The 27,502-nt window shown below is 50.1% G+C and overlaps 1 protein-coding gene across 2 annotated transcripts in view; it reads left to right on the top strand.

The window, feature by feature from the left end:
• Positions 1 to 221: 221 nt before the first annotated feature.
• The window catches only part of VANGL1 (VANGL planar cell polarity protein 1), a 47,723-nt gene continuing 20,442 nt past the window's right edge, over positions 222 to 27,502 (top strand). Inside the window, exons 1-4 of one of the 2 annotated variants that reach the window (XM_042953560.1) lie at positions 222 to 306; positions 8,964 to 9,167; positions 16,402 to 16,534; positions 20,657 to 21,264. In XM_042953560.1, coding sequence (XP_042809494.1) covers positions 9,097 to 9,167; positions 16,402 to 16,534; positions 20,657 to 21,264 — 812 coding nt within the window. In that variant the 5' untranslated portion in view covers positions 222 to 306; positions 8,964 to 9,096. Of the gene's footprint in view, positions 307 to 8,705; positions 9,168 to 16,401; positions 16,535 to 20,656; positions 21,265 to 27,502 lie in introns of those variants that run through there. The other variant, XM_042953561.1, reaches the window with a different exon arrangement.

Below are 27,502 nucleotides of genomic sequence, written 5' to 3' on the forward strand. Positions count from 1 at the left end.
GTGTGGAGCGACCGCGGGCGGGGAGGGGCCGGGAGACGCCAGCCGGTCCCGCCCTCCGCTGCAGGTGGGCCGGGCCCGCGGCGGGGCCGGCCGCGCTCGCTGCTCTTGGCTCGCGGCCGCGCCGGGCTCGCAGGGCTGGGCTCGGGCTGCGGGGCGGCGCCGGGACAGGAAGCGGAAAGCGGCAGTGCAGCAGCGGCGGCGGCGGCGGCGGGGCTCTGCCTCTACGGGAGCCCAGCGCAGGCCGCAGAGCCGGGGCCGCTGTGAGCCGAGAGCGCGGGCCGGGGAGCCCGCACGGCCGGCGCGGAGGTGAGTCCCGCGGGAGGCCGGGCGCGGGGCGCGGAGCCGCTCCCCGCCGCGGGACCCCGCGCCCCGACCCCGGACTGGGACCCCGGGTCCCCGCCCTCCTCGCCTCCCGCCCGGGAGCCCGCTCCCCGCCTGCGCACCGCACCCGGATCGTGCCTCCGGGGTCCCACTCCTCTCCCGAGCCCGCGAGGTGCGCCCCTCCTGCCCCGGCCCCTGCCCCGCCGCCCCGGCGCTCCCTCCCCACGCCTCGGACGCCGCCGTCTGCCCCGGCCGCACTTTGGGGTGCGCCTCGGGGTGCGCGTTCCGGCCGGCCGGCGGGGAGTGGCCGACCTTCCCGGGGCACCCGGGCGGCTGTACCGGCCCAGCGGGGCGGGGGGCCGGGCCGCCCTGCGCTCCCTGGGAGTCGGGCGCGCACCGCGGTTCCCACCCTGCCGCGGGGCTCGACCCTGGAGCTGCCGGCCCCGGGCCAGAAACCGGCACAGAGCCGGCCTGTGTTCGCACCTCGCTTGCAAAACTGAGCCGGCCCCGGAGGCCTGTGGGGGGCGAGTCCGGTTGCGCCCGGGAGAGCGCAACAGGCAGGTAGGAGTTTACTTTCAAAAACGCCGGGGTGGAGCAGAAGGCGTCCGGCAAGTCCCCGCCCGAGGTGTCCCCGTTGGAGGAAATCTCACCGCACCGGGGCAGCCTTCGCCACGGGCAGGACCTCCCTTCCTCCTGCAGCCTTTGAACTGCCCCAAGCAACGCGCCCAGAGAAGTGTGAAGCTTTATAAAAATTTAAACGCGTCGCCGGCGGAGGCAGGCGGGGGGCGGAGCCGTGGCCTGGCGGCCGGGAGGTGAGCGGCTGAGCCTCGGAGCTGAGAAATCTCTTGCTCGGTTTTCGCGTCTTCAAACCAGGTCATCAAGGCCCAGCCGAGGAGGTGTCGTGAGCCCGTTTAGCTCCTCGTTAAGAGATGTCAGAGCGCTTAATATTCTGATGATTGTGTGGCTGGCGCGTGCATTCTGTTGAGCCCTTTGGACCAGGCTGTGGTTGGAAGTGCATGTATTTTTAGACCTTTATGCCAAAAGCCAGCAAGCTGTAAAGAATCTGGCCGTTTTCACTGATATGTTTATGAATTTTACAGAGTTGCTGGAAAATATTATAGCTTGTGTCACCCATCAACAATGCTAATTAGCATTCTTCCTCCTCAGGGTGGGTTGATTACACAGCTCCTAGGCTTTTTAAAGTGACATGGCAGAAACTGCCTAAAACCAGGGAAAAGTAATTAGTCATTTTATGTAACTACTAATTAGAGTTTTTAGAGCTGAATTAAATCAGCGTGATCTAGCTGGGGCTTTGATTTGTGGGAGGAAACTGTTTTATTCTGCAGTTCAGAGAAAAGGACACTCTTCACCTATCCATGAGCCTTTAGAATTCCCAAACATTGGTGTCTGTCAAGGTAATTAGTGAAATTATTTGGTTGCAACTTAATTTGTAAGTAAAATGGCCGCATTTTGAGACGGCATATCTGCAAGGACTGCTTGCCAGGCAGTACATTTTTATTGTCTTACGTGTTTGAGCACCAGGACAGAACCATAAAGGAAAGTTTCCTTACCAAGCACCATTTCCATGTCACCTTAGTCTATTGAAGAATTAACAGGCGTTGAGTGAGGAAGTTATTCTCCCCTCCATCCCCCGATGCACACAAACACCCTGTTTGTCACCCCAGACCTCAGCGGCATTTTTGGGTTACATGGGTGCTTATCCCATTGTATTTTAATGAGCAGTTTCTACCTTTGGACCTGCAGCTATTTCAGATTCTTTTCTTCCGGACTCTCTACAACGCTTGGGACACCGGGCCTGTGAGCAGGAGTTGAAATTGCAAAATTCTTTGTGGGTTATGTGTGGTTTGGGACAATTTATGATGGTTGCCTGCCCTCCAATGTGTAAATAAACAGTTCTGGTAATTGCTGTATTGCTATTCGTTTTCCATAGCTAAGCGCACAGGTTCTGGAATTAGATTCTCAGAGTTCAAGCCCTGGCTCCTTCACTTACTGTGACCTTGCTTTCCTTAACAGTAGCATGACATTAATATCTGATGTCCTTTACATTGTTGTTCTCAGGATTAAGCGGGATATTGCATGCAAATGATTTAAATGGTCCACAACACATAGTAAGCACACAAGTAACTAGTCTGTTAAATTGTTATTGTCATGCGCTCTCTCTGTAAGGTAACTAGCTGTGGTTAGGGGACTAGCTGTGTGTGGGCATGTGATGCGGGCATCGTGCTATGCCATTTTCCAGAAGGTGGACAAGACAGGTTTAAGTGGACCATGTTTCTGCCAACGGCTTTGGTCTCGCCTGCAGCCTGATGAAAAGGTGCATGCTGCTGTCCCCATTAGTGCCTTTATGAATGCCATTTATTGGACAGCAATCATTGGACTAGGCACCATGGGATTTACAGAGGAGGTAGTACTCATAAAAATCTGTTTGTTTTTTTTTTTAATTTAATGTTTATTTTTTTAGAGATAGAGAGAGAGACAACATGAATGGGACAGGGAGAGAGAGAGAGGGAGACACAGAATCCGAAGCAGGCTCCAGGCTCTGAACTGTCAGCACAGAGCCCAATGCAGGGCTCAAACTCACGAACCGAGAGATCATGACCTGAGCCGAGGTCGGACGCTTAACCGACTGAGCCACCCAGGTGCCCCTAAAATCTATTTTTGAAGCTTAAAAATCTAGCAGGGGATAAGGGGGTCACTTGAAAACGGATACTCATCATAGAACCCCAGACATGTTAACCATCCACAGCTCTTCAGAAATCCACACCCTGCTGCTGGGGGGTGTTCCAGGGGTAATTAGTGACTAGAGCCAAGAGCAGTTATTCGAGGAAGGTGAGTTGAAATCTTTGGCAAAACAGGTAAAAAAAAAAAAAAATGAGTTTAACATTTTCTTTGCTTGTGTATAGTGGCCCAGAATCATTCATTTATCAGAGTTCTGTTGTAATGAAAATATCAATTGGGTTTGTCACAAATGCCACAGGCCTTCTGACCCCCCATCAGCGACCTGGAGGGTGTTTTATGGTTTAGAGAGCACAAGTTCAGCAAAATGTTTTGCAGGGCTTTACCATACCCTTCCCACCCTCCCGTACTTACAACCCCAAGGCCCTCCAGATAAACCCAGTGGAACACACAGTTTTTTCTCTGATCCCTTTGATAGTCACTTCCCACCTGGGACTAGTAAAAGGAGGCCCAAGGAACAGAATGGATGTCACTAAATTACTTAGCTACAGTTAACGGTATTAGTTCAAGGTAGAGTAGCACTGACCAAAAAATGTACATATAGTGTAATGCAATTGGTATGGAAGTCTTGTGCCATACTAGGGTATTCTTCCTAAGGAAGAAGGTATTCCTTCCTTGGGGCGGGCTCTGTGCTGACAACTTGGAGCCTGGAGCCTGCTTCGGATTCTGTGCCTCCCTCTCTCTCTGCCCCTCGCCCGCTCACACTTTGTGAGCTTGAAAAAAATAAACTTAAAAAAAAAGATCTTAAAAGTTAATGGAGTAAACCCTTTAGCATTCTATGTATGATAAAAAGTAATATGCACAGTATGCATAAACATGATTGCACCAGAAACTTCTTTCCCTTGGATTTACTGCAGAAGGAGCAGAGTGGCTCTTTAAATACAGTGTATGTCTCCATACCCCTCACAAGATAACTTTCTACCCTCCAAACCATAGTTCCTGTAATTACTTCATAGCTGTAGGCAGAGCCGTTGATGTTTTTATAATTTCCTTTTCGTCAAGGTTAACTTGTGTTTACCACTGTCATTACCGTAACATATTATTTCCCTCGTATGATTTTCTGAACACTGTGTTTTTCTTTTAAGTAGTAGTCAGGTATATTTTATGTGGGTGAACTTGACTTTAGGGAAAGATCCTCTCTGAGGCCAGTGACCTTCAATTTGTTTTTAATAAAGCATGGCGAAGGGGGTTGTCTCTGACATTTGTGCCTGGGAATCCCAGAATTTAAGATGCTGCCATGCAGTCAAAAGTGCCCTGTGCACCTGTCCCAGCGTTGCCCTCCTGGCCTTCATGAGATGTCACTTGACCAGCCCTCACCCTTTCCTGGTGTTTGCCTCCGTCTCCCACCCAAGCAGTGCCTATAGCTGGTACTACAGGGGTGAAAGGCAGGAGGGCAGTGGTGGGGGGGGAGAAGGGGTGGTCAGGATGTTTGTGGGAAGCAGCTGAATGAGACTGCTGCTGATTTTTACTTAGTGTGTCTGCAGTGAGATTGTTGTGTGAGCAAAAAGTTGGTGGTTCTGACATCACCACTAACCTAATCTCTGCGTTACTTTCCTCTTCTGTAAAACTGAGAATGTAAACTAGACAATGGCTAGGGTTTCTTCCACAGTGGATCTGTGGCCTCCAAGGCCTGAGGTCTGCCACAGAAACCCTTACTCAGCACACATTTATTGATTGCCTGGTATATTTCAGGAGCTGAACAGACAGTAATGAATGTGGTCCCTGCCCTCCTGGTGCTTACAGTCTCCACTGGAGCCAGACATTAAGTAATCGTGCAATGTATGATTAGAAATTGTGACATAAAGGAAAAGTATAGGATTCTGTGAAGGGGCCTCATGTAGACTGGAGGGTCCCGAAGGGCCTCTTGAAAGAAGCAGTATTTATTTATTTTTGAAATTTTTTTTCATGTTTGTTTTTGGAGAGAGAAAGCGTGAGCAGGGGAGGAGCGGAGAAAGAGGGGGGCAGAGGATCCAAAGCGGGCTCTGTGCTGACAGCAGAGAGCCGGATGGGGGGCTCGAACTCACAGACTGTGAGATCATGACCTGAGCCAAAGTTGGAGAGCCTGGTGCCTTGAGGGGCCTGGAGCTGGAGAAGGAAGAGTGCAGCCTGGGAGGTGGGCAGGGCCCACACACCAAATGAAGGATTTTGGTTTATGCCAACTGTCGTGGGACACCATCCATGGCCTGGTTTCAAGCAGAGAAATGACCTCCACATTGTGATATGAAAGATCACTCTGGGTGCTGTGCACCTGCCAGTGTGGGTCATCTCTTGGGCCAGGATGATAGAGGGACAGTTCCAGATTCCAGGATCCATATTTATACTTTTTTTTTATTATTATTTTGAGAGAGAGAGCGCGCGCACAGGCGCGTGCACAGATGTGCAAGTGAAGGGGGCGCAGAGAGAGAGAGGGAGACAGAGGATCCGAAGCAGGCTCTGCACTGTCAGTATGGAGCCTGATGCAGGGCTCGATCCCATGAACTGTGAGATCATGACCTGTGCTGAAACCAAGAGTCTGATGCTTAACTGACTGAGCCACCCAGGGGCCCCTATGTTTACACCTTTATGTGACTGTCCTATTCAGGCCAGTGTAGCAGCCTATCAGTTTATTACCCCAGGAACCTGATTCCTTTTCATTACTTTATTATTTTCCTGATAAGGCATCCCTCTGACCTTATTTGAATCCTGCTACTTTCTTGTGCATAGAGGCGAGCTGTCTCGGAAACATAGCATTGCAGTGATAAGCTTCGCCATGGGTGTTCCTGTGGGCTATATCGAAGCTCTTTCGTTGGCCCTTAAAATGAGTCCACCCGGGATTTTGTCCATTTGCCTGCTGTTGCTCGTGCTTAATCCTTACTCAGATCTTGGACAAGAGTAGATCGCTGAAATAGAGACAGCATGACTTAGGAGAAAGGGCCCGAGCTCTGTGTAGACTGGGTTCTGTGGGGAGACCTGCAGGCTTCATAATACACGAGCCCTCTGTCCACAGAGCCTAGGGGAAGTGGGTGGCTGAGCACCAGGAGAGTGACGGAGGCTCCTGAGGACTGACGTCAGCACTTAGGGACAGCAGGATGTGTGCGAGTCACAGGAAAGAGACTGTCAGAAGTGGCACTGGGCTGGACGAACGGCGTTGGTGCAGTGACTGTACCCCCTGGCAGAGGAAATTGGAAAGAGGTAGCCGAGTAGGAGATGTGCCCTGGGGATTCTTTCAGTATTTGTTGAGTACCTACCACGTTCACAGTATCTTGGTGTAGGCAAATCATAGCTCCTGACTCCAAGGAGCTTATGCGAGAATAAATCCGTGGACAAAGAAGAAAGGGCGAGTTTTGAGACTGAAGGGATAACCCGATGGGGGGAGAGGGAAGGCGCGTTGGAGAAATGGTAGCATCAGTACCATCAAGTCAGAGGCTGACGGGCAACAGAGAGCTCTGGGACGACAGGCCGGGGGCCGTGTGCGTGTGCTGTTGTCACTGCTGTGTCCCAGCAGCGCTTACCGGGGTCTCCTGTGGCTGCTTGCTAAATGCAGAGGTAGATGAATGCAGAAATGGGGTCAGAAGGTCTAGGGAAAGGAGGACAAGGCTGTGACCTTTGGGTTTGGCCTACTTAGAGCTAGTTCAGTGGAGTGTCGAGGGAGGAGGATTGGGGTGACAGTCAAGAGGGAGGGAGTGGCAGCAGATACAGACCACCCCTTTGATGAGTACAGGCAGGACTTGTGGGAGAACGTGGACGTGGGTGCCGGTAGAGTCAGGTAAAGCCCTTCCCCAGAGGGCACTCGGGAGCCCAGGATTTCCTTTGAGGGACGTGCCTGGAGTTGTCCTAATAGATGGCCGGAGGTTTTAATGAGGACTTGGAATGACATCCTTGCGCGGAGGGAGGAGGGGAATGAAGCCTGGGTTGCCATGTGCCTTCCGCAGGGAGCCTGGTTTAATGCTCTCACCAACCTTAGGAGGAGCTCATGTGAAGTGGCCTCATTTTATGGGCGGTGGGTGAATAGTGGCTCAGAGATGTCATGACTGGGAAGCATGAACAGGACCAGCCCAGGTCTCAGGGCCTGGGTCACCTGCCTCTGAGACAGGCCAGCAGCATTTAGCCAGAATTAGCTAATTAGCTCCTGGTACTGAGAGGTTTAGTAATTTGAGGTTTCATAACCAATAAGGGAGTAAAGCCTGGGATTGGAACCCAGCTCCCGATACCGTATCTGTTGCCATTTTCAGATCACCCCTGGGAGAACAGTGGCTGCCTGATTTATCCCAGTTTGACAGATGAGGAAACTGAGGCCGACTTCAAGGCAAGCGGCCCCTCCCAGGTCGTCCTGGACAGTGAAGAGGTCTGGCTAGAACCCATGTCCCCCCACTGCTCGCCTTGGGCTCTTGATGGCAGAGGAGAAATGATGAGTCCGACACCCAGGCCCAGGGAGGTTCGCCCAGGGTCACAGCCCCTGGAAGTGAACGTGCCTCACTTAGAGTGAATGCTGAGGGCAGACGCATCCTAAGCGGTGTTTGAGGCTGAGGGCCTCTAGGTTTACAGGTTGTTGGCAGGGTCATTGTGGGGGGCAGGGAGGGCATTGGCATTTGCAGCTCCTTTGTTTTCTCTCCACACTTATCTCACTGGCTTTGTTTGCACTGGAAGGAGGGGCCCTGAATGGGCGGAGACCAGCTCTGGGGTGAGGGATACAGGGGCAGACAGACTTGTGGTTCTCAGGCTTCTAGAAGTCAAGGTTGAGCATGTGGGGCTCAGGAATGTACTTGGAAATGTTTCCCATTTATTTCTATTGCAATGCAATATCTAATGAAAACTTGGGGAAACACCCAGGAGCCCGCAACAAATAAATCACCTACTTCCATTTTCTGATGTTCCCTCTTAATCATGTTTACATAGGCCTTTTATATGATTGTAACTGTAACCCAGATTCAGGATGTATCTATAATCCTGTAGTGTGTCTTTTATTTATTTATTTTTTACTTAAAAAATTTTTTTACATCTATTTATTTTTGAGAGAGAGCACGAGCAAGGGAGGGGCAGAGAGAGAGGGAGACACAGAATCCGAAGCAGGCTCCAAGCTCTGAGCTGTCTGCACAGAGCCCGACATGGGGCTCGAACCCACGAACCGTGAGATCGTAACCTGAGCTGAAGTTGGACGCTTAACCAGCTGAACCACCCAGGTGCCCCTGTAGTCTGCCTTTTAAATTTACCATTACATTGTAAAACTTTCCATACTTCGTAATTATTTTAAACAGCTCTATGATTTTTCTTTGGGTGGATGAATCATGTTTTCCTTACCTATTCCTCTGCTTTGGGGGCATTTAGATGATTTCTCACTTTCCACTGTTATAGACGATGCGGTAGTAGTTTTTCTTTAAAAAAAAAAAAAAAATTTGTTCCCTAGGATAAATTCTCAGGTGTTTGGATTCCTGGATTAAAGAGACAAAAAACTTTTTCTCTCTTTTCTTTCTTTCTTTTTTTTTCATTGGTTTTCAGCAACTGCAAGCAACATCCCTTAAAAGCTGCTTCCCTGTGTATTGTTCTTGGGACCAGCAAACTGGCAGTGGGGGCTGGGCACTGTCTAGGCTGTGGGATGGGAAGTCACTTCCTCCAGCCTGAACCCATGCAGCGAGGCTGTGGCCAGGAAATGGCCAAGGGCCAGGTCTCTCCCGGCTCTGGTTTGCCTGCTGCTGTGGAAGGGGTTTGGCCTGCCCCGTACCTGCCTCCCAGACACCCGGGGAAGCTCTTTGCTGCCTGGGCAGTGCATTTAACACTCAGACACTTCTTCCTTGCTCACTGTGTTCCATAACAGAGACCCCAGAGGAGGTGGTTGCCATCATTTATCTTCCAAGATCTTTGGGTTGCCTTTGACAGTAAATCTCTTTTTTTCTCTCCACTTTTCCTAGAATTTGTTCCTGTCGAAGAGCGGCTCCTGGATCTCCAGACCCTTTGCAGTCTTAGGAGGCGAGTAGGTGAAATTCCCTACCTCTGAGGAGAAACACTGCCCGCTCCTTCATCAAGAGCAAGCTCCCCATTGCTATGGATACCGAATCCACATACTCTGGATATTCTTACTATTCAAGTCATTCGAAGAAATCTCACAGACAAGGGTATGTAAGCTCTGGGTTGTTCCACATTTCCTTCTGGGGACACTGGCGGGTGGGTCCAGATTTCAAGAGTCACTTTTCAAATGGCAAAGCCAGGTTGCAGGGCTGCTGATGGCTGGAGGTTCAGTCCATGGTGCGTGAGAAGCTGCTGGACGTTAAGGGCGTTTAACTCGCACTGGGAGTAACTATACCACCAATTTATATTTTACAGCTGCCATTACGGTTGACGACCTTAAGTGTTCACAACTGATTTTATTTTATTTATTTATTTATTTTTAATTTATTTTTTTTAAATTATTTTTTTTAATGTTTATTTATTTTTGAGACAGAGAGAGACAGAGCATGAATGGGGGAGGGTCAGAGAGAGGGAGACACAGAATCTGAAACAGGCTCCAGGCTCTGAGCTGTTAGCACAGAGCCTGACGCGGGACTTGAACTCATGGACCGCGAGATCATGACCTGAGCTGAAGTCGGCCGCTTAACTGACTGAGCCACCCAGGCACCCCACAACTGATTTTATTTATTTTTTTAATTTTTTTTTTTAATGTTTATTTATTTTTGAGACAGAGAGAGACAGAGCATGAATGGGGGAGGGTCAGAGAGAGAGGGAGACACAGAATCTGAAACAGGCTCCAGGCTCTGAGCCATCAGCACAGAGTCCGACGCGGGGCTCAAACTCACGGACCGTGAGATCATGACCTGAGCCGAAGTCGGCCGCTTAACCGACTGAGCCACCCCGGCGCCCCACAGCTGATTTTAAATTAAAGTTTCTCCCTGCAGTGGAAATGTTTTTCATTTCTAAGTGCTTCTCATAGATGACAGTTCTCCCAAAGCTTTACCGAGAATGTAAATGAAAGTTAAAAAAAAAAAAAAAGTGTTAATTTGTTGCTTTTTACCCAAAGCTGCTGACTCATTGTCCACTAGGCATTTGCTGTGAGGTTAATGCACTAGGTGGTGGGATTGGCCTGGTGCCATATCTCTCTCTGACTAGTTTTCCCAGTGAACAGGCCCAGGTTATGAAAAAACGCCATCCGAGGTGATGGGGCCCTGTTGCCCTCCTCTATGCAAAGTGCACAGGTCTGCACTGGTGTGCCTAGAGCCTGCGGTATTCCAGACCTGCAGAATGTTTGGTGAGGAAAGGAACAAGGGAAGGTAGGAAGGAAGAAAGGAAGGAAGGGAGGGAGGGAGGGAGGGAGGGAGGGGTGCTACTGTAACTGGTTAAGAATACAGATGGTAAAGTTGTAGTGCTGTGTGCTGCCTCTTACTTAGACTCCTCACCTGTGAAATGGGTATAGCAGTACCCTACTTACAGGGCTAGTGAGAGGATTAAATTAGATTGTGCATGTAAAGCGTTTAACACAGCACAGGGTAGGAGGTCACTATCCCGTGGCCGTATCAATGCTGTTAATGGCCTTGGCATGTCAGCATTACATTCAAAGGTCCCAACTGGCCACAGCCCAGAGGTCCAGCTGTGGTCACAGCCCAGTGTGGGCTGCGAACAGTAGTGGAGGTGGTGTTTCCCTGACCAAGCAGTTCCTCATACAAGCAGCTGAATGCAGAGTGGGATTTTGTTTTGTAAAACAGCAGTAAGATGTTTCTGTCTAGTTGACTTACTCGTTGGTGAGCCCACACGGATTTACACAGGCAGCGGGAGGTCTGGGAGGATATTCTCCAAGCTGCCCGCAGCGGTCACCCACAGGAAAGGGTCACCCACAGGAAAGGGTCCAGACACGAGATGGTGACTGATGGCAATTTTGTTTACGCTTTATCTTTCTGTACCCATTCAGTCTTCCCTAAGGGTGTGTTTCATAATTAAGAATATGAACGGAATGAAAGAACATAAAACAAAAATCTCTGAAGATTGTTTAATGACCCGAGACAATGTTTATGAATCGGTGTTATAAAAAAACAGGAGTCAAAACTTTGCACGTTACAATAGTTACATATTCTTATGAGAAAATGAATGGTAACATTGACGATGCTTGTCCTGTTTCTGAGTATCGGGTTATTAAGATTTTGATTGTTGTTGTTGTTTTTGAAACCTCCATTATTTTCTAAATGTTCATGTATTGGTCTTTTAATCCTAAAAATGTGGGGCAGGGATGTGAATGAGCTTGCCCCAGACCCTGGGTAAGCCTTTCTGGCAGCATGTGGAACAGAAGCCTGCTGAGTGAGGCTTCAAGTACCATAGATGAGCCCAGATCCCGAGAAAGTCAGAAACCCTCTGGTGATCAGAGATTCATCACAAATTTCAGCCGCTGGGTACATGTACCAGACGAGTTCTAAAACACCAGAAACAGCTGTTGGGAAACATCAGATCTTTGGCTCTAGCTGGAGAAAGCCATTCCCTTGTCAGTGTGCCAAGCTTCCCTTTTCCACATGGTGGTGACAGAAGTAGGAATTTGGGGTTCTGTTGGTGCTTGGAGATGAATCGGGGAAGACGTGTTCTGAGTAGGAACCACCTCTGGCCTCCCCTGCCTGTATGTGTGTCTCAACTGTCACACTTCAAGGCCCCAGGCTGTGCTCTGCTGTTTCCTCCGGCCTCTCAGGGGCCCCCCAGAAATTGATACAGCAGTGCTCTCGTGGTGACTTTAAGAGACAATAACTTCCAATTAAAACAGCCTGCGGAATTCTTAGTGCCTTTTTGGACCCATGCGGAAAGTCCTTGGCGAATGATAGCACAAGCTGAGACTTTTAATAAAGCAATCAAGGAATGTTCCTGAATACCTATTTAGAAAAGCTCTGGGTGAAGGGATGGGGAAAAACAGCACCCACATGCGGTGAGTTCTCTGAGAGCCCTGGAGGGTATGGTAACTGACGATGGGACCCAGCCTGTAGTCTGTGGATGGTGGATGCCAGGGAGTTCTTTGTCCGGGCGTAAAGAATATTAAGTGGTAATAATACCCCTCACTGGCGCATAAGCAGGCCCTAGACCCAGCCAAGGGTATTGTGTCCCCCAGGAGTGTCCCCGTGAAGGCTGCTCTGCTCAGGGATTTGTCAGAAATTTGAATGAAAAGTAGGAAAGGGGAGGGACCTTGGTTTTTGGTAATTTTAGTAGGCCCCTAACTCAGGAATAATGAAGTGTACCAAACTTGATATGCCCAGTGACTCGGCGATCATCTTTGGGGGACTGGCTGGGTTCCAAACAGATGACAAGTGACTCCTTTTTAACAAAGAGGTCAGTGGTCTGGTTTTGTGATGTCTGCTGTCTCCAGAGGGTGTCCAGTTAACTTGCTGGGAAAATGGTGCGGACTTCAGCTGACCTTGCCTTACCTTTTGCGTTCCTGGAGTTACATGCTACAGCTATAACAGTGATGCTAAGGAACCCTTGGCAGGTACCTGCTAGGACCCTCAGGCTAGGATCCTCGTGTGCTGAAATGCATTGTTCAAAAGAGGGCTGCCTGAGCAGTGAGGGAACTGGTGCTTTTGTTCCCAGGCTGCCCCAGAGTCAGTTTGCCAGGTGCCCAGCCCTCCTACCCGACTCCATGCCGACCGGAAGCGGCCAGCCAGCCCCGCAGTCAGCAGAGAAAGGACAGGTAGTGGGTGGTGGTAGAGAAGGAAAGGGAGGAGTGACTGGTGGGGCCGGCTTTCCCCAAATAGAAATAGACCAACAACAGACACAGAGCTGAATAGTCTTCCCAGGAAATGCCGACTGTGGTGGGAACGGAACAGGAATTGATGGGGGTTCTGGCTGGAGCCAGGGCGTTTTACAGCAGCCCCCAAGGGCTCAGCTCTAGAGCCGCCTGGGTAGATGTGTTTGCACACACATACACACACGCAGGTACAGACACGTGCTGGGGCCTCCTGCGTGCCGTCGCTGGCTTCTCCACCCTCTCGCCCGCACGCACATGGGACAGTTACACTGATCTGGACTCTGATGGGCAGATGCTGCATAGAGACCGACTCACAGGTAAAGACACCGGTTCCTGTGGCTGACACAGCTGCCCGGCACACCGGTGATCCACACCACTGAGGCGGAGCCGGAGACCCTCCCTGGCGTGCATGGCTTTGTCACAGCCCTCTTGTGGCTTGGTGGCCTTACCCACCCCCCTGCTTCAGTCTCCTGTTTCCACTCTTAGATCCCGCAAACAGCGGGTAGCCCTCTCCCGGAGTGCACTCGACACGGCATTTGGAGCCGTAGAGATGGACATGTGAGCACCCACTGTAGTGAGGCGGCCATCCTGCGGCTCGAAGCTCTGCACCCTGGACAGCACCGAATGGCAGTAGTTTTGTTGGACTTCTCCATTTAGGACTGGCTCCGACACCTTCCTGGAGCGGTAACTCACAACTGGTGATTTTTGTAAAAGCCGTGTGACCACGGGCACCGGCCCAGTGTTGACAGACCCCGCTGCTGATGCTGTGTCCTGACGCAACGCACGCTGGCCTGAGCCTTGTCCCCAGCCTCATCCGCTTAACGCTATTTTAATAAAGAAGCCACACTACGCTGCAACATCGTGAGGCCAGGCGTTACCCTCACAACTCCCATTATTGAGCCCCTGTTGTATACAGGCATGTCACAAACAGCCAGGCTGCCAGACAGTCACCCCCAACAACCCTCCTCCCCAGGGCATTTGGGGGGAAGCACCTTGCGGCAAGTTTCCCCGGACCCCCCGCATCTTAATCACCGGGGGTGCTGGTGACAAATGCAGATTCCCATTGTCTGCCTGCCAGAATTCCCTAGGGGTGAGGCCAGCGAATGTACCTAAATCCCATCCTGGTGCAGGTGTGGGAAGCACTGGTTTAGGGTATCTGGCTCTGGGGGATGAGAAACCTTCCCGGGGTTATCAGATAGTAGGCTCCTATCTGGTTTACCTCAGATGTCACCAGGGGAATGGTTAGGCTGTCACTTCTCCTTTGGGTGCTGCGGGGCCCTTTAAGAGCCGCAGGGGTGGAGGTGGTCAGGTTGATGGCTGGCCCTAGAGAGGCTGTTTCCATCCCTGGGTGCCTCCCCACTTGCTTTCTGCCTTGGCAACGTTCAGGCTCAGCACTTGGCACTCAGTGAAAGAATTTTGATTTCCAGTGGAATTTGTGCTGTCACAGGATTTGACCCCTGGGACTAAGTGAATAGATAGACGGGTTGGGGGAGCATGTGACTTGGCTGACGGCGGAAAGAGTGATGGATCGGAAAGCGGTTGGGGATGGTGGAAACACAGGGTGGAAGGGGAGGCTCCTGGGTCTGGCTGATGGTGGCCCTGGGGAGCGGGGGTTCTAGGCTTCGTCTACACTCTTCATCCTGAAGACTGCGCAGGCGTGTGGGAAGGCTCTCCCAACTTGTTTTTTGTTTCGCACACTGGGTCCTTTTGAAGTGAGTGTCTTCGGCAGCCCAGAGCGTTGGACCCATCGCTTCGTGCTGTCCAAGTTCACAGTGCCTTTGTGGCTGCCGGACGTAGCTCCACAGGCAGATTTCATGGCTCCGGTAGTTCATCCAACAGAGGGTGTCAGGATGAGCATTAGGAATGTTCGTGCCACCAGATCTGCAGATCAGCGCAGCGTAGCGGGTATGAGACGCGGTGGTGGGAGCAGACCTGGGTTCACATCCTGCTCTGCCGCTCACTACGACTTTGGGAAGTCAGTTAACCTCCATGACCCTCAGTTTCCTCATCTGTAAAACAGGGACCAGACTACCAGCCTCAGACAATCACTGTTAGGATTGAATGAAGTTAATGAATTAAAGCACACAGTGAGGTGCTCTCTAAGTCGGAGTGGGAGTGGAATGATTGGCACTGATGGATGCATCTCTAGGTAAACAGACAGATTCTCTGCTGTTGCCCTCGTAACCTGGTTAAAATAAAACACCCAAGTTGACCAGAGCACGTGTATTTCTAGACTCTAATTTAGCAATAGATTGGGATGATAAGTTATGCTCTAGCAGTTGGAGATGCTGTCACTGAGAACTTCTGGGACCAAGAAAGCCTCCCTGCTCTTAGAAGTAAATAACCAATGATTATCCTAGGGAGGTACTGATAAGGTAGGAGTTTGCCCCCAGGAAGTCTGCATGTGATTTTGTTTGGTAAATGGTAGGTTAACAGGACACTGTGGAGAAGGAGTTGGATTGTGTATTAATAGCTCCTTTTATATCTCCTTCTTCGAGGCCCCTGTACTGAAATCTGCATACGTTATCTGTGGGGTATGATCATTATCCCCATGTCAACAGATAAGGAAACTGAGGTTTTCAGAAGTTAAATAATTTGTGCAAGGTCGCACATCGAATAGGGGCAGACCTGAGATCTGACTGATGTCCCCAGAGTCTATGTGTGCAGTGCTCTGCCCTGCCTGGGGGGCCTTGGGAATGAGGGCAAGTGTTTGAGGGAGGACTGATGTCAAGGAGGCCCTATAAGACCGGAGGTTGAGGGAGCTTACTCTTGGCCACCGAGGGGATCCTTTGTGGGGGGGGGGGTCTCCTGAACTGAGTGTTCACAGACGGGGGTGGGAGTCCCAGTTTCCGTAGGTGGTTAATGGCCAGGTTGTGACCACACTCAGCTTCACACAGTAGTTGATCCCTGTTGTAATTTCAACATTGACCCGAGGCAGGGTGCTCTCACGGTTGCCCTGGAAGACCACCCAGGAAGTGCATCTGGGGTAAAATGAGGCAGCAGCCTGTTTTCCGTAGGAAGCCTGAACATACACACACATAGACAGTTGCACCCCTTGGTGTCATTTGTACTAGCTTTTTGTGTTCCTCTGGGTCCTTTGGACTCAGCCAGAGCCTATGGGAATGACTTTCAGTTTAAATTTCTAGGAATGAGAAGTAAATGCTTCTCTGTGCTGGTTTAGAATTTCCTTTCTTCTTGTGTTATGCAAAGGTGTAGGGTGACAGTGTGTCTCAGATTTTTTTGGACAGACCAAACTGTAAACATTTTGCAGTGTTGCCCCCACAAGAAAGTCCTAGAAAATGAATTTAGGCAGATTGTAAGCAAATCAAGTCAGCTACAGAAATTCTAAAATTCACAATGTTAGGCTTTGAAAAGGTGTATTTTCAATTCCACTGTTGAGGGTGGAGTGACAGTCTCTGTGTTGGGTCTTTGGATGGCAGGAGGAAAATACTAAGTTGGGAGTAAAAATGAGCTTATTCCTTGTAGGCGGGTGGCTTGGGTGGGCATTGGCTGCGTGCGTGTGTATATGTGTGTGTGTAGAATTTTTCTAAGCTCAAAATCAAATCTGCAATGTATTTTGATGAGAAGTGATTCACATGGTATAAACGTGCCAGCTGATGATCAGTCATTTTTGTTTTTTTCAGGGAGAGAAATAGAGAGAGACACAAATCACCCCGGAATAAAGATGGCAGAGGGTCAGAAAAATCTGTCACCATTCAAGCTCCCACTGGAGAGCCCCTGTTGGCAAACGATTCCACTCGGACAGAGGAAGTTCAGGTAAGGATCAAAGGCAGTCTGTAAGCACACTGCCACTGGATCAAGACTCTTTTCAGTAAATGTTTTCCTAAGTCTTGTTGCAGTAGGTTCTCTTGGGTTTTTATCTTTATTTTTCTAGCATGATAATTAGTTTATCTATGTCTCGTGGTTTCTTGTTGGTCTAAGGACAGCCTGTCCTGCCATTGGCTGCCTTGGGGATTGTTCTGAAATGCGATTGGTTGGCCTGCTTTGACTATGGTGTTGAAAAGAAGCCAGCCGGGCTGATGACAGGGCAGAGAAAGGGAAAGTTACAGGCTGTCGTCTCCAGAGACTCGTTCCAAAGTGGAACGGTACGGGAGGGAAGGAAATGTCCTCTCTAGCAGCCCTGAGTGGCATGGAGAAGAAGAGGTTCAGAGAGCCCAGACTGACCGCTAAGAGATATATGAAATAAATCGGGGGCTGGACACTTAGATGCCCGGTAGGAAAACCGGGAAGAATGAAATAGGCCCTCAGTCACAGAGAAGGGACACACACATATCAGGCAGGCTGGGGGCTGAGCAGCAAACTGTGGGGCACCTCAGCGTCCGGACAGAGGCGTGGAGCGTTGGGGTCTGTGGCAAACTAGAGAATGCATTTCCTCTGTCAAAGGAGCAGCAGCTCCCCAGCTCTGGACACGTCTTACTGCTCAGGGGTGCGGGAATTCTGTGTTTCTGGGTGTACTGGTACTTAAGAAGAGCGGGAAATCAGGATTTTATGTGAAGTCACCCAGTTTTAAAATATTGGCAGTGTATTAAAAGACACCGTGTGGGTTCTTCTCTCTGGGTCCTGACTATCTGGCAGCCCGCCTGAGTTAAATAAACATCTGAGCTGTACTCAGAAACACGCTTGCCTACCTTCCACAGCTCTTGAAATACATGCACGTACAGCCTTGGCCCCGAATAGACCGATGTGTGCTCACACCTGCAGCTGCACACATACGTGCATCTTTAAGCAGACAGAGGCACTTGAAATTGGGATTCCTCAGAGCACACGAGGTGCTCTCAGAACCCAACGCTCAGCTGTGGGATGAAGGTGGAGTTTGGCCAGTGATGAGTAAATGCCATTAGTAGGAACGTCGCACTGTCTGCCATGGCTCTGGGAGGGCCAGAGGGGTGGCCTTGGCTGGCTGACCCTGAGATTGGACGCCCTTGAAGTGCTGCAGGGCGGCAGTTTCCTTCCGCATGTGGATTCCGCAGTGCTGGCGGCCCGCTGGGAGGACATTTCTTCTTTGCCGCTTCTCTACACCTTGGAGCTCACCGGGAAGCTGTTTGTGTTTACACTAAGTTGATGTGATGGGAAAGGCCCTGACATGGGTTTTTGGAGGCGGTACTTCTCCGCAGCTCTGTGACCAAGGGCAGTCATGACCTTTGTGGGCCTCAGGCTCTTTAGATAGTAGATTTAGAGGATCTTAGGTCCTTTCTGTTCTAAGAACCCCAAGCTTCGGAGGACGCTTCGGACAGCTACGCTCTTTAGGCACAAGGTGTACATCCATTCTTTAAATGTACAGGGGATTTAGTTAGAAACGCTGGCTAAACCATAGCAGTGTGGTGGTCAACGAAATGACAACGAGACACTAGGAATAATTACTTCCACACTGACTATCAACTGAATATTAGGCCCAGTACACAACATGGAATCCAGTATTTACGTTTCACTCTTTCTAGGTGTTATAAAGTAAGTTATTTTATGTAGGCTGTGAACTCACCTTATATTACAAGTTGTTGATTTTTTTTTTAATGTTTGTTTATTTTTGAGAGAGAGAGAGAGACCGAGCGCGAGCAGGGGAGGGGCACAGAGAGAGGGAGACACAGAATCCAAAGCAGGCTCCAGGCCCTGAGCTGTCAGCGCAGAGCCCAAGGCGGGACTCGAACTCACGTACCTGCAAGATCGTGACCTGAGCCAAAGTCGGATGCTTAACCAAATGAGCCACCCAGGCTCCCCACAAGTTGTTGATTTTTGACGTTGTGGCTATTTTTTCCTCTATATCGGTGATTTTTTTTTTCATTGAAGGAAATTTACCCACAGAAATGAACAGATTTAAAGTGTAGGGTTTGAGAATTTCAAACAGCTGAATAAACCCAGAGAACTTACACTATCGATACATATGTTTTTATTCCTCTACAAAGTTCTCATGTTCTCCCCAGTCAATTCCCGTCCCCACCCCCACCTCTTCAAGACAGACCCTGTTTTGATTTCTACCGCCATAGATTGGTTTTGCCTGCTTTAGAATTTGATATAATTGGGATCGTACTCTTTTGGTTCAGACGTTTTTTAGTCAGCGTAATGATTTTGAGATTTACCAAGTTCTGGTGTGTTTTAGCAATTCATCCTTTTTTATTTTCGCTGAGTAGTATTCTGTCGTCTGAATATACTACAGTTTGTTACCCATCCTTCTGGTGATAGATAGACATTTGAGGTGTGCCATTTGGGGCTACTGTGAATAAAGCTGTTAAGAACATTCTGGCATGGGTCTTCTTGCGGATGTGTATTTTCATTGATTTTGGATAAAACCGTGGGAGTGGCATTGTTGGATCATACAGTTCAGCATATAGTGAAATTTGTATGACACTACCAGACCCGTTTTCAAGAGTGCTTGGACCATTCGGTACTTCCCTCAGACATGTGTGAGAGAGTCTTGGTGGCTTTTGGCTGTTGTCCTAGAGAGTTTGTGGTATGTGATGCTTGTAACCTTCCAAGTCGAAGACCTGTTTGTTCATCGGTCAAGACCATTGCCACCGCCCACCAGTCCTTGTCATAGCCTATCTGTTCATAGATCATGATTCTGATCATTTCTAGATCTAAGGTTCTTGTTCAGTTTTGAGATCCCAATTCTTGCTGATTCAGCTGTCAACTTAAACTAGATTTTTCAAAGTTGGTGTCTTACACATGAATTTCACCCAGTTTGTCCCTACATCAGACTATTTTCTCCAAGTTAAATCATGTACACAAATCTCTGATGCAAAAACCTCTTTGGAACCCCTGTGGCTTTTCATTGCCTTTGTAGTGAAGTCAGGTTTGCTTGCCAGCAAAATAGCAGAATTGTTTGAAAATCTTAACAAGTGGATCTTGGTAAAGGAAGAGACTGCTTGCTCCAAATGGAAGCTACCTCAGACTTTAAAAAGAGAGAGGAAAGCACAAAAGTCAGAGACACTGCAATAGTCTGGTAGTTCTGTACCCTCGATATTCCATGTGTCAGTGAGAATGTGTGTTTAGGGAGGAAGTTTTTTTTTTTTTTAATTTTTTTTCAATGTTTATTTTTGAGTGACAGAGACAGAGTGTGAGCAGGGGAGGGGCAGAGAGAGAAGGAGACGCAGAATCCGAAGCAGGCTCCAGGCTCTGAGCTGTCAGCACAGAGCCCGATGTGGGGCTTGAACTCACGAACCCTGAGATCATGACCTGAGCCGAAGTCGGATACTTAACCGACTGAGCCACCCAGGCGTAGGGAGGAAGTTTTGAGTTGTCCTGGCCATCCGTACTTGAATTTGCTTAGGTTGCTCGCTGAGAAACATTGTCACAGAGTGCTTGACGCTGATACTTCTTGAAGAAAAAAAAAAAAAATAGCTACAGGTTAGCTGTGATTTGTACATAGCAGTGAAGGTCCCTGGCTCTTCAGAGCTGCTGGGGGGTATTATAATACCTCACTTCCGGAAGTTGGACTCTGTCGGCCTTCGTAACCCAGCCATGAACTGAGGCGAGAACACAGAGTTTTCTTATGTTACGGGTGAGCCCTCACATGTCAGTCTCAACGGCGGGATTGCTTATTGGGCCAAAAAGCCTCTCCGGAGATTCCAGCACGGGGGATGATAATCCACATGATAAGAATGAATCCCCCAACAAACACACCAAAAGGGTAGACTGCGTTTTCTCTGTTTGGAAAGGTCAGTATATGACCCCCTTGGAAAAATGCCAGTGAAAACCGTTCAGGTCAAAACCTCCTGTATTTGAAGACTTAAGCCTCCGTTTTCTGGGATGCCCGTGGGTGTGGGCTGGCTCAGAGAGGAGGGCCCTCCGTGGGCACCGCGTGTCCAAATGCTTGCTTCGTGGCTTTTGCCAGTGACCTGCCGCCTGTGGCTCTTCACGCTCCCTGTTTGTGTTCCCCGTCAGGATGACAACTGGGGAGAGACCACCACGGCCATCACAGGCACCTCAGAGCACAGCATATCGCAGGAGGACATTGCCAGGATCAGCAAGGATATGGAAGACAGCGTGAGGCTGGATTGCAGGCGCTACCTGGGCCTCACCGTGGCCTCGGTCCTTGGACTGCTGGTGTTCCTCACCCCCATTGCCTTCATCCTGTTACCCCCCATCCTGTGGAGGGACGAGCTGGAGCCTTGTGGCACAATTTGTGAGGGACTCTTCATTTCCGTGGCGTTCAAACTCCTCATCCTGCTCATCGGGACCTGGGCGCTGTTCTTCCGCAAGCAGAGAGCCGACGTGCCGCGCGTCTTCGTGTTCCGTGCCCTTCTGTTGGTCCTCATCTTTTTTTTTGTGGTTTCCTATTGGCTGTTTTATGGGGTCCGCATTTTGGACTCTCGGGACCGCAACTACCAGGGTATCGTGCAGTACGCGGTGTCCCTCGTGGACGCCCTCCTCTTCATCCACTACCTGGCCATTGTCCTGCTGGAGCTGAGGCAGCTGCAGCCCATGTTCACGCTGCAGGTGGTCCGCTCCACCGACGGCGAGTCCCGGTTCTACAGCCTGGGACACCTGAGGTAAGGGCTGCTGACTGACATCTTTCTAGGAGGCCGCACGTGAGGGGTGAGGACGGGTGCCAGGACCAGAGTCTGACTCCTTCCCTGAGGTTCTGGGAAGACGTGTGTGTGTGTGCGTGTGTGTGTGTGGTGGGGGGGTGTCCCTGTCCGTGGACTTTCCTGACTGCGGGGTGGGGTGACACAAATGCTGCCTGTCATCCAGGCTGGAGTTTTGTTGGGCGAGCTCTCAAACATGGCAGCTCCCAACAGAGCTGGAGGAAGGATGCCTAGTGATGGCTGCTGGCCTTGCCCCTGAAATTGGCCTGTGGGCAGTGGACAGAGTGGCCAGCACCTCCAGGCTGCTCAGAATCGCTCATTGTGCCTTTATTTTCCACGCCCAGAGGCGTCCTGGTCTAGGCACTAAATTATACGGCCACCCTAGTGACCCTCCAGTAACGAATCAGGTGCAGGTTGGAGACCCTGAACTTGTGAGAGTTGAATGTTTTGAAAATGTACGTATGTGGGACAAAGTTAGAAATACATTGAGATGTCATACTTTAAATCTGCGTATATAATCTACTTGGTGGTCAACTAAAAAAGCGGTGGTCGCATTTTATCTCATTTATTTTATTTTTATTTATCCCGAGGTAAGCGCTTTGTGTAGATTGTCACGTTTAGTCCTCACAGAACCCTTTGCTATATGTACTCTTCATCCCCGTTTTTTTTATTTTTATTTTTTTTTTAACGTTTATTTTTGAGACCGAGAGAGACAGAACATGAACGGGGGAGGGTCAGAGAGAGGGAGACACAGAATCTGAAACAGGCTTCGGGCTCCAAGCTGTCAGCACAGAGCCCGACGCGGGACTCGAACTCACGGACCGCGAGATCATGACCTGAGCCGAAGTCGGCCGCTTAACCGACTGAGCCACCCAGGCGCCCCTCTTCATCCCAGTATTACAGATGAGGGGGATTAGGACACTTAAACAATGTGTAGAAACTAGTAACGGCTGGCCTTCGTTCGCAGTCACCTAGTTGTCGTGAAGCTGGGCCTAGGTTAATGCCCTCATCATGGTATGTCTCACTTTGTGTGTACGGGACTATTTGTTTTCTCCCACCAACTGAGGAAGGGGCTGAGGACAGGGGCCGTGTCTCCCTCTCATCGCATCCCCAGTGTCTGGCCCCGGAGCGTGGCATACAGCCAGCACTCACAGGGCTCCCGGTGAACGGATAGCCTGGGATGACCGACTTGGCCGTCTCGTCGGGCTCCCCTGCCTCCTCGGGCGATACATGTTGAGGTGTGTAACCTGCCTGGCACCTGGTGAGCCCTTAGTTAATTGTGGCCATTACGGCCTCTGATCGTGCAGCTGGCAAAGCGGCCAGTATCGGCAGGCGCACCTTAGTGGATCTCAGAACAATGGGCTTTGTCATAGTTCTGGCTGGGACACAGGAAGGTGGCCCAGCCCTGGTTTGCAGCTGGGCCAAACCGGCTCAGTGTTGGCACACACCCTCTTTCGTTCCTCTGGCTTCACCTGGGCCACCCCAGGCCTGGGCGGGGGGGGGGTGGTTAGCATTGGAAGCTGCTGCCATCCTGACCGGTCCTTGGAGGGAATTGGTGTCTGAGTCACGCGCCCTGCACGGCAGAATCCTGTGTTTCGAGTCCTTCGCAGATGCCCGTGGGGCTGTGAAGGGAAGTAAGCCGCTGCTGCTTGTTCATCTCTGCTTTCTTTCCCCCTGTTTTGCGGTGGAGAATGACCAGCAGACTTGCATTAGACACCTGTCAGGTGCGCAGCCCGGCACTGGGGCTCCTGATGCGCGATGGCTACCTTCAGGGCTCTGTTGCGATGCTCCTGGGGCCCACAGACCCTTCCCGGTTGTTCTTACCATGACCGATAACTGCCCGGCCTCTCCCTGCCAACCCTGAAGCCGCTAACCCCAGCCCCCAGGGAAACCCGAGCGTAGCACCTTGCCAGCAGCTCCGGGGGGGAGCGTGCTGAGGGGGTGCCCTGGTCTTCCTGGTGGCTTCTCTCCGGGCCCTTTGTTTTCCTCCTCTTCCCGCCTTCAGTAAGGCCCTCTTTGTCCTCACGTGGAGACCCTGCTTCTGGGGTGGAAAGGTGGCTGGGGAAGGGGAGACGCCTTTTCTACACGAATGCCTGGCTGCCCCCGTGACAGCCGGTCTGTGCGAGCTGGAGCGGGCTTGGCACCTCTCCTGCTGGCACCGTGTGGGCTCAGTCACCCGCCGACTCTTGGGCTAAATCTGGTCTGCGCCCAGCGGTGGCCGGAAGAGTCACGGGGCCAGAAATAGAACTTCTAAACCCTTTCGTAAAGTGTGGAAACGGGAGGGGTGGGGGAACCAGAGAGACAAAGAGCGAGGCCGGGAATCAGATCAGCTGATGTGCGCCGCCCTTCTCCCTTCCCTTTATGTAAAGCCTTCCCCGTGGCAATGACCTGACGGGCTTAGGTGCAGGGCCACGGTGAGTTCTTAGTTCTTGTTTTGTCCTCAAAGATGATTTTCTTGAATCGACTGAGCTATTTTTGACAGTTGTCAAAAGAATGCCTGTTCTTTCGTTTCTCGAAGCAAATATGCTCCTCGTTAGCTCTCACAAAAGGCACAGTGGCCCTGTTTGTTGGCAAGAATGGAATTATGGGCTTATTTGAAAACTTCCAGAAAAATAAAAGATTATTGTGGTACAAAGTGAAACGTTGTCAATAGACTAAGATATTACTAACGTTTGTCCAGTGCCTTGGGGATGACAGGGGGCTTTTTAGATGTCTGCTGTCATTTCCCCTCTCTTGCCCTGCCAGGGTGGGGCAGGTGGTATGGGGCTGCTGCCCTTTACAGAGGAGAACCCAGGGTGCCTAGGTGGCTCAGTCGGTCTGACTCAGGTCATGATCTCATGGTTCGTGAGTTTGAGCCCGACATCAGGCTCTGTGCTGACAGCTCAGAGCCTGGAGCCTGCCTCATGTGTGTGTGTGTGTGTGTGTGTGTGTGTCTCTCTCTCTCTCTGCCCCTCCCCTGCTTGTGCGCTCACTCTCTCTCAAAAATGAATAAACGTTAAAAAAAAATTATAGGGGAGCCCAAGCTGCACACAGATCAGGGACCTGTGTGCCCTCCTGAGGGTCCCACCCCTCCCCTGCAGCACCCTGGGTCTCAGCACATCTGCTTTGTAATTATGCATGCACACCTCCCTGGTCACTTGTTTTGACCTCATTCTCACAATGAGCTGCTGACTTTTCCAGGATGTCACCAAATATTGGTAAGTTTTGATCTGACCACATTTGGGGAGAAATCCAGAAGAGAGACAAATGGCATTTGATTATCATAGTTAATATATTTCTCAGTTTTGAGCTCTTTAAAGCCAAATGCTATGAATGTTGGAGCGTAGAAGCCAGTCGAATTGACTGAATCTGAGATGTAGGACAGCAGTTTACAGTGAAACCCTAAGGTAACAATCACCTGGTCCTTACCATGTGCCGAGCTCCTTCTGCGCTCCTAACAGAACTCATTTAATCTGAACGGTCCTGGGGGAGGCACCATCATCCTCATCTTCAGAGGAAGGAACTGAGACACAGAAGAGTTAAGCTGGTTGTCTGCTTGTGACTGTGGGAGCCAGAGTTTGAGACCAGGCTGTCTGGTTCCAGAATGTTCTTAACCTTTGGATAGATGCGTCCATATTCGCATCACTGCTTTAAGAACACGTGAACGAACTCGTCACCAATTTGGAGTTGTTCACCGTGGGCTAGGCTGGGTGCTGGCGATTTTTTTAAAATAACGTGATTCTACTGAACTCTCAGCTGCAGGGCTGGAAAGGAGAGAATGCAGAGAGTATTGCCAGAGATGTCCGGCTTGCGCTCTGCAGCCATTCCGTAGCCCATTGGTTCTTTTTGTTCAGTCAGTCAGCACACAAAACCTGGGCCTTGAAACCATAGCGGTAGGCAGCCGACGCCCCCAGCCACCTCGGGCTCCCATTCTCAGAGTCTGCTTGTTCTTACTTTGCATATAGTTCTAACGTTTACTTACCGACTTCTGTACCTCAAACAAGTGCACAAGTAACACATTTCAAGTGAGAGCTGCTATAGGGAGGCATGTGAACATCAAGGAAAAGTGGTAGCCGGGAGTCATCAGCAGAGAGACTGGAACCACAAAAGCAGGTAGAACTCTTGCCTGTTGACAGTGACCCGTGTTCTGTGAGATATGTATCTGGCTGAAGCTCCATTGTAGCTAATTCAGCGAGCAGGCTTTGACTGTGTGGGTTTCTAGGCATGCTTCATTCACTGACGTGGAGAGTATCTTATAAATTGGTGCCGACCCTGCACCTTTTTATCAAGGGTCTGGTTACCGACCATAGAACCACCTGTGCTTTAGAAGAAATGATTCGCAGATTGCTTTTCAAACAGTGCAGGTTTATGGTCATGCATGATCGTAGCATTGCTGTGTTGAAAGGGGCTGTCGTGTCCCACCCCCAAAATTCACAGGTGGAAGTGAGAAACATGTCACTGGAGAGTGGCGAAGAGACCGTTTTTATTATAAAGTGGCAAGGAACTTGGCTGAACTGTGTTCATGTTCTGGTGTTCTGTGGCAGGGAGAACTTGTGAATGATGGAATTGGATTTCTAGCTGAGGAATTTTTTTAATAGTTTTTTTTTTTAATGTTTATTTACTTAGCATGCATGCCAGCGTGTAAGCAGGGGAGGGCAGAGAGAGAGAGAGGGAGAGAGAGGATCCCAAGCAGATGCTGCACTGTCAGTGCAGAGCCCGACCTGGGGCTCGATCTCATGAACTGTGAGATCATGACCTGAGCAGAAATGAAGAGTCAGGTGCTTCAACTGAGCCACCCAGGAGCCCCGATGTTTAGCTGAGAAAGGTGTTGAGGATGCAGCTTGGGTCCTCCTTAACTGCTTATAGTAAAATGTGACAAGGAGATGTGTTGCAGAAGGGAAAGGTCGTTAAGCAAAAGGGAATCCAAACTTGAAGGTTTGGAAAATTTTCAGCTTATTCATACAGCAAAAAATGATGAAGTGGATACTAAAGAGAACAACATCAAGGGTGTGGTCACACAACTGTTTGATGTTTTCTAAAGTTTATTTGTTTGTTTGTCTGTTTATGAAATCTTTACACCCAATGTGGGGCTCGAACTCATGGCCCCGAGATCTAGAGTTGCGTGCTCTACCAACTGAGCCAGCCAAGCTCTGTTTGATTTAATCAGGAGTTGATCAGCCATTCCAGCAGAAGCCAAGAATAAAGATGGGAAGATGGGTTTGTCCCAGTAGTAACACTGTCACCTGGGACTAACGGATACAGAGAAGGGGGTGTAGAATGAAGGAAGGCTGAGAACATGTGTTATCCTCACGAATAGGGAGGAATGACCCCAAAGATGATCCAGAGATCATCGGGCTGCCACTCCCACTACAGGCCCAGGGACCAGGTTTCTTTCTCATTGGCTTCAGAGGTTGTGTCCCCCACTTGGGGCCACTGCTGAGAGCTGCTTGGGCAGGGCCAGCCCTGAGCCCCGAGGACACCGTGTTGAACCAAAGAGGATTACCCTTAAGATCAAGATCTTAGGATCTAATGGAATTGGCCTTGCTAGGTTTTGGACTTGTCTGGGACCCATCAACCCTTTCCTCCAGTTTCTACCTTTTGGAATGAGAATGCCTATCCTATCCCTATCTCATTAATATATTGGAAGCACATAAGTTGTCTGGTTCCACGGGTTCACAGCTGGAGTGGGATCTTTGCTTCACTGTAGGTTATACCTTGAGTCTCAGCACTTAGATGAGACTTTGCGCTTAGGGCTGGTGCCGGAATGAGTCAAGACCTTCTGGGCTGTTGGGATGGAATTGGCATATTTTGCATGGGAGAAGAACATCAATTTTAGGGGCCAGGGGTGGAATGTTATGGATTGAATTGTATCACCCAGAATTTATAGGTTGCAACTCTAAACCCTGTGTGGCTTTATTTAGAGAAGGGGTATCCAAAGAAGTCATTAAGGTTCAGTGAGGTCATAGATCTGATAAAACGCATGTTCTTATAAGAAGAGACACCAGAGAGCTTACACACACACACACACACACGCGCGCGCGCGCGCGCGCGCTCTCTCTCTCTCTCTTTCTCTCACCCCTGTGCTCACGGATCGAGGAACGGCCATGTGTAGATATCATGAGAAGGTTGTCATCTGTAAGCCAGGAAAAGGGCTCTCACCAGAAACTGAATCGGCCAAACCTTGGTCTTGGACATCTGGGCTTCTGAACTCCAAGAAAATAAG

The sequence above is a fragment of the Panthera leo genome, chromosome C1 (assembly GCF_018350215.1).
Source record: "Panthera leo isolate Ple1 chromosome C1, P.leo_Ple1_pat1.1, whole genome shotgun sequence".
Lineage (NCBI taxonomy): Eukaryota > Metazoa > Chordata > Mammalia > Carnivora > Felidae > Panthera > Panthera leo.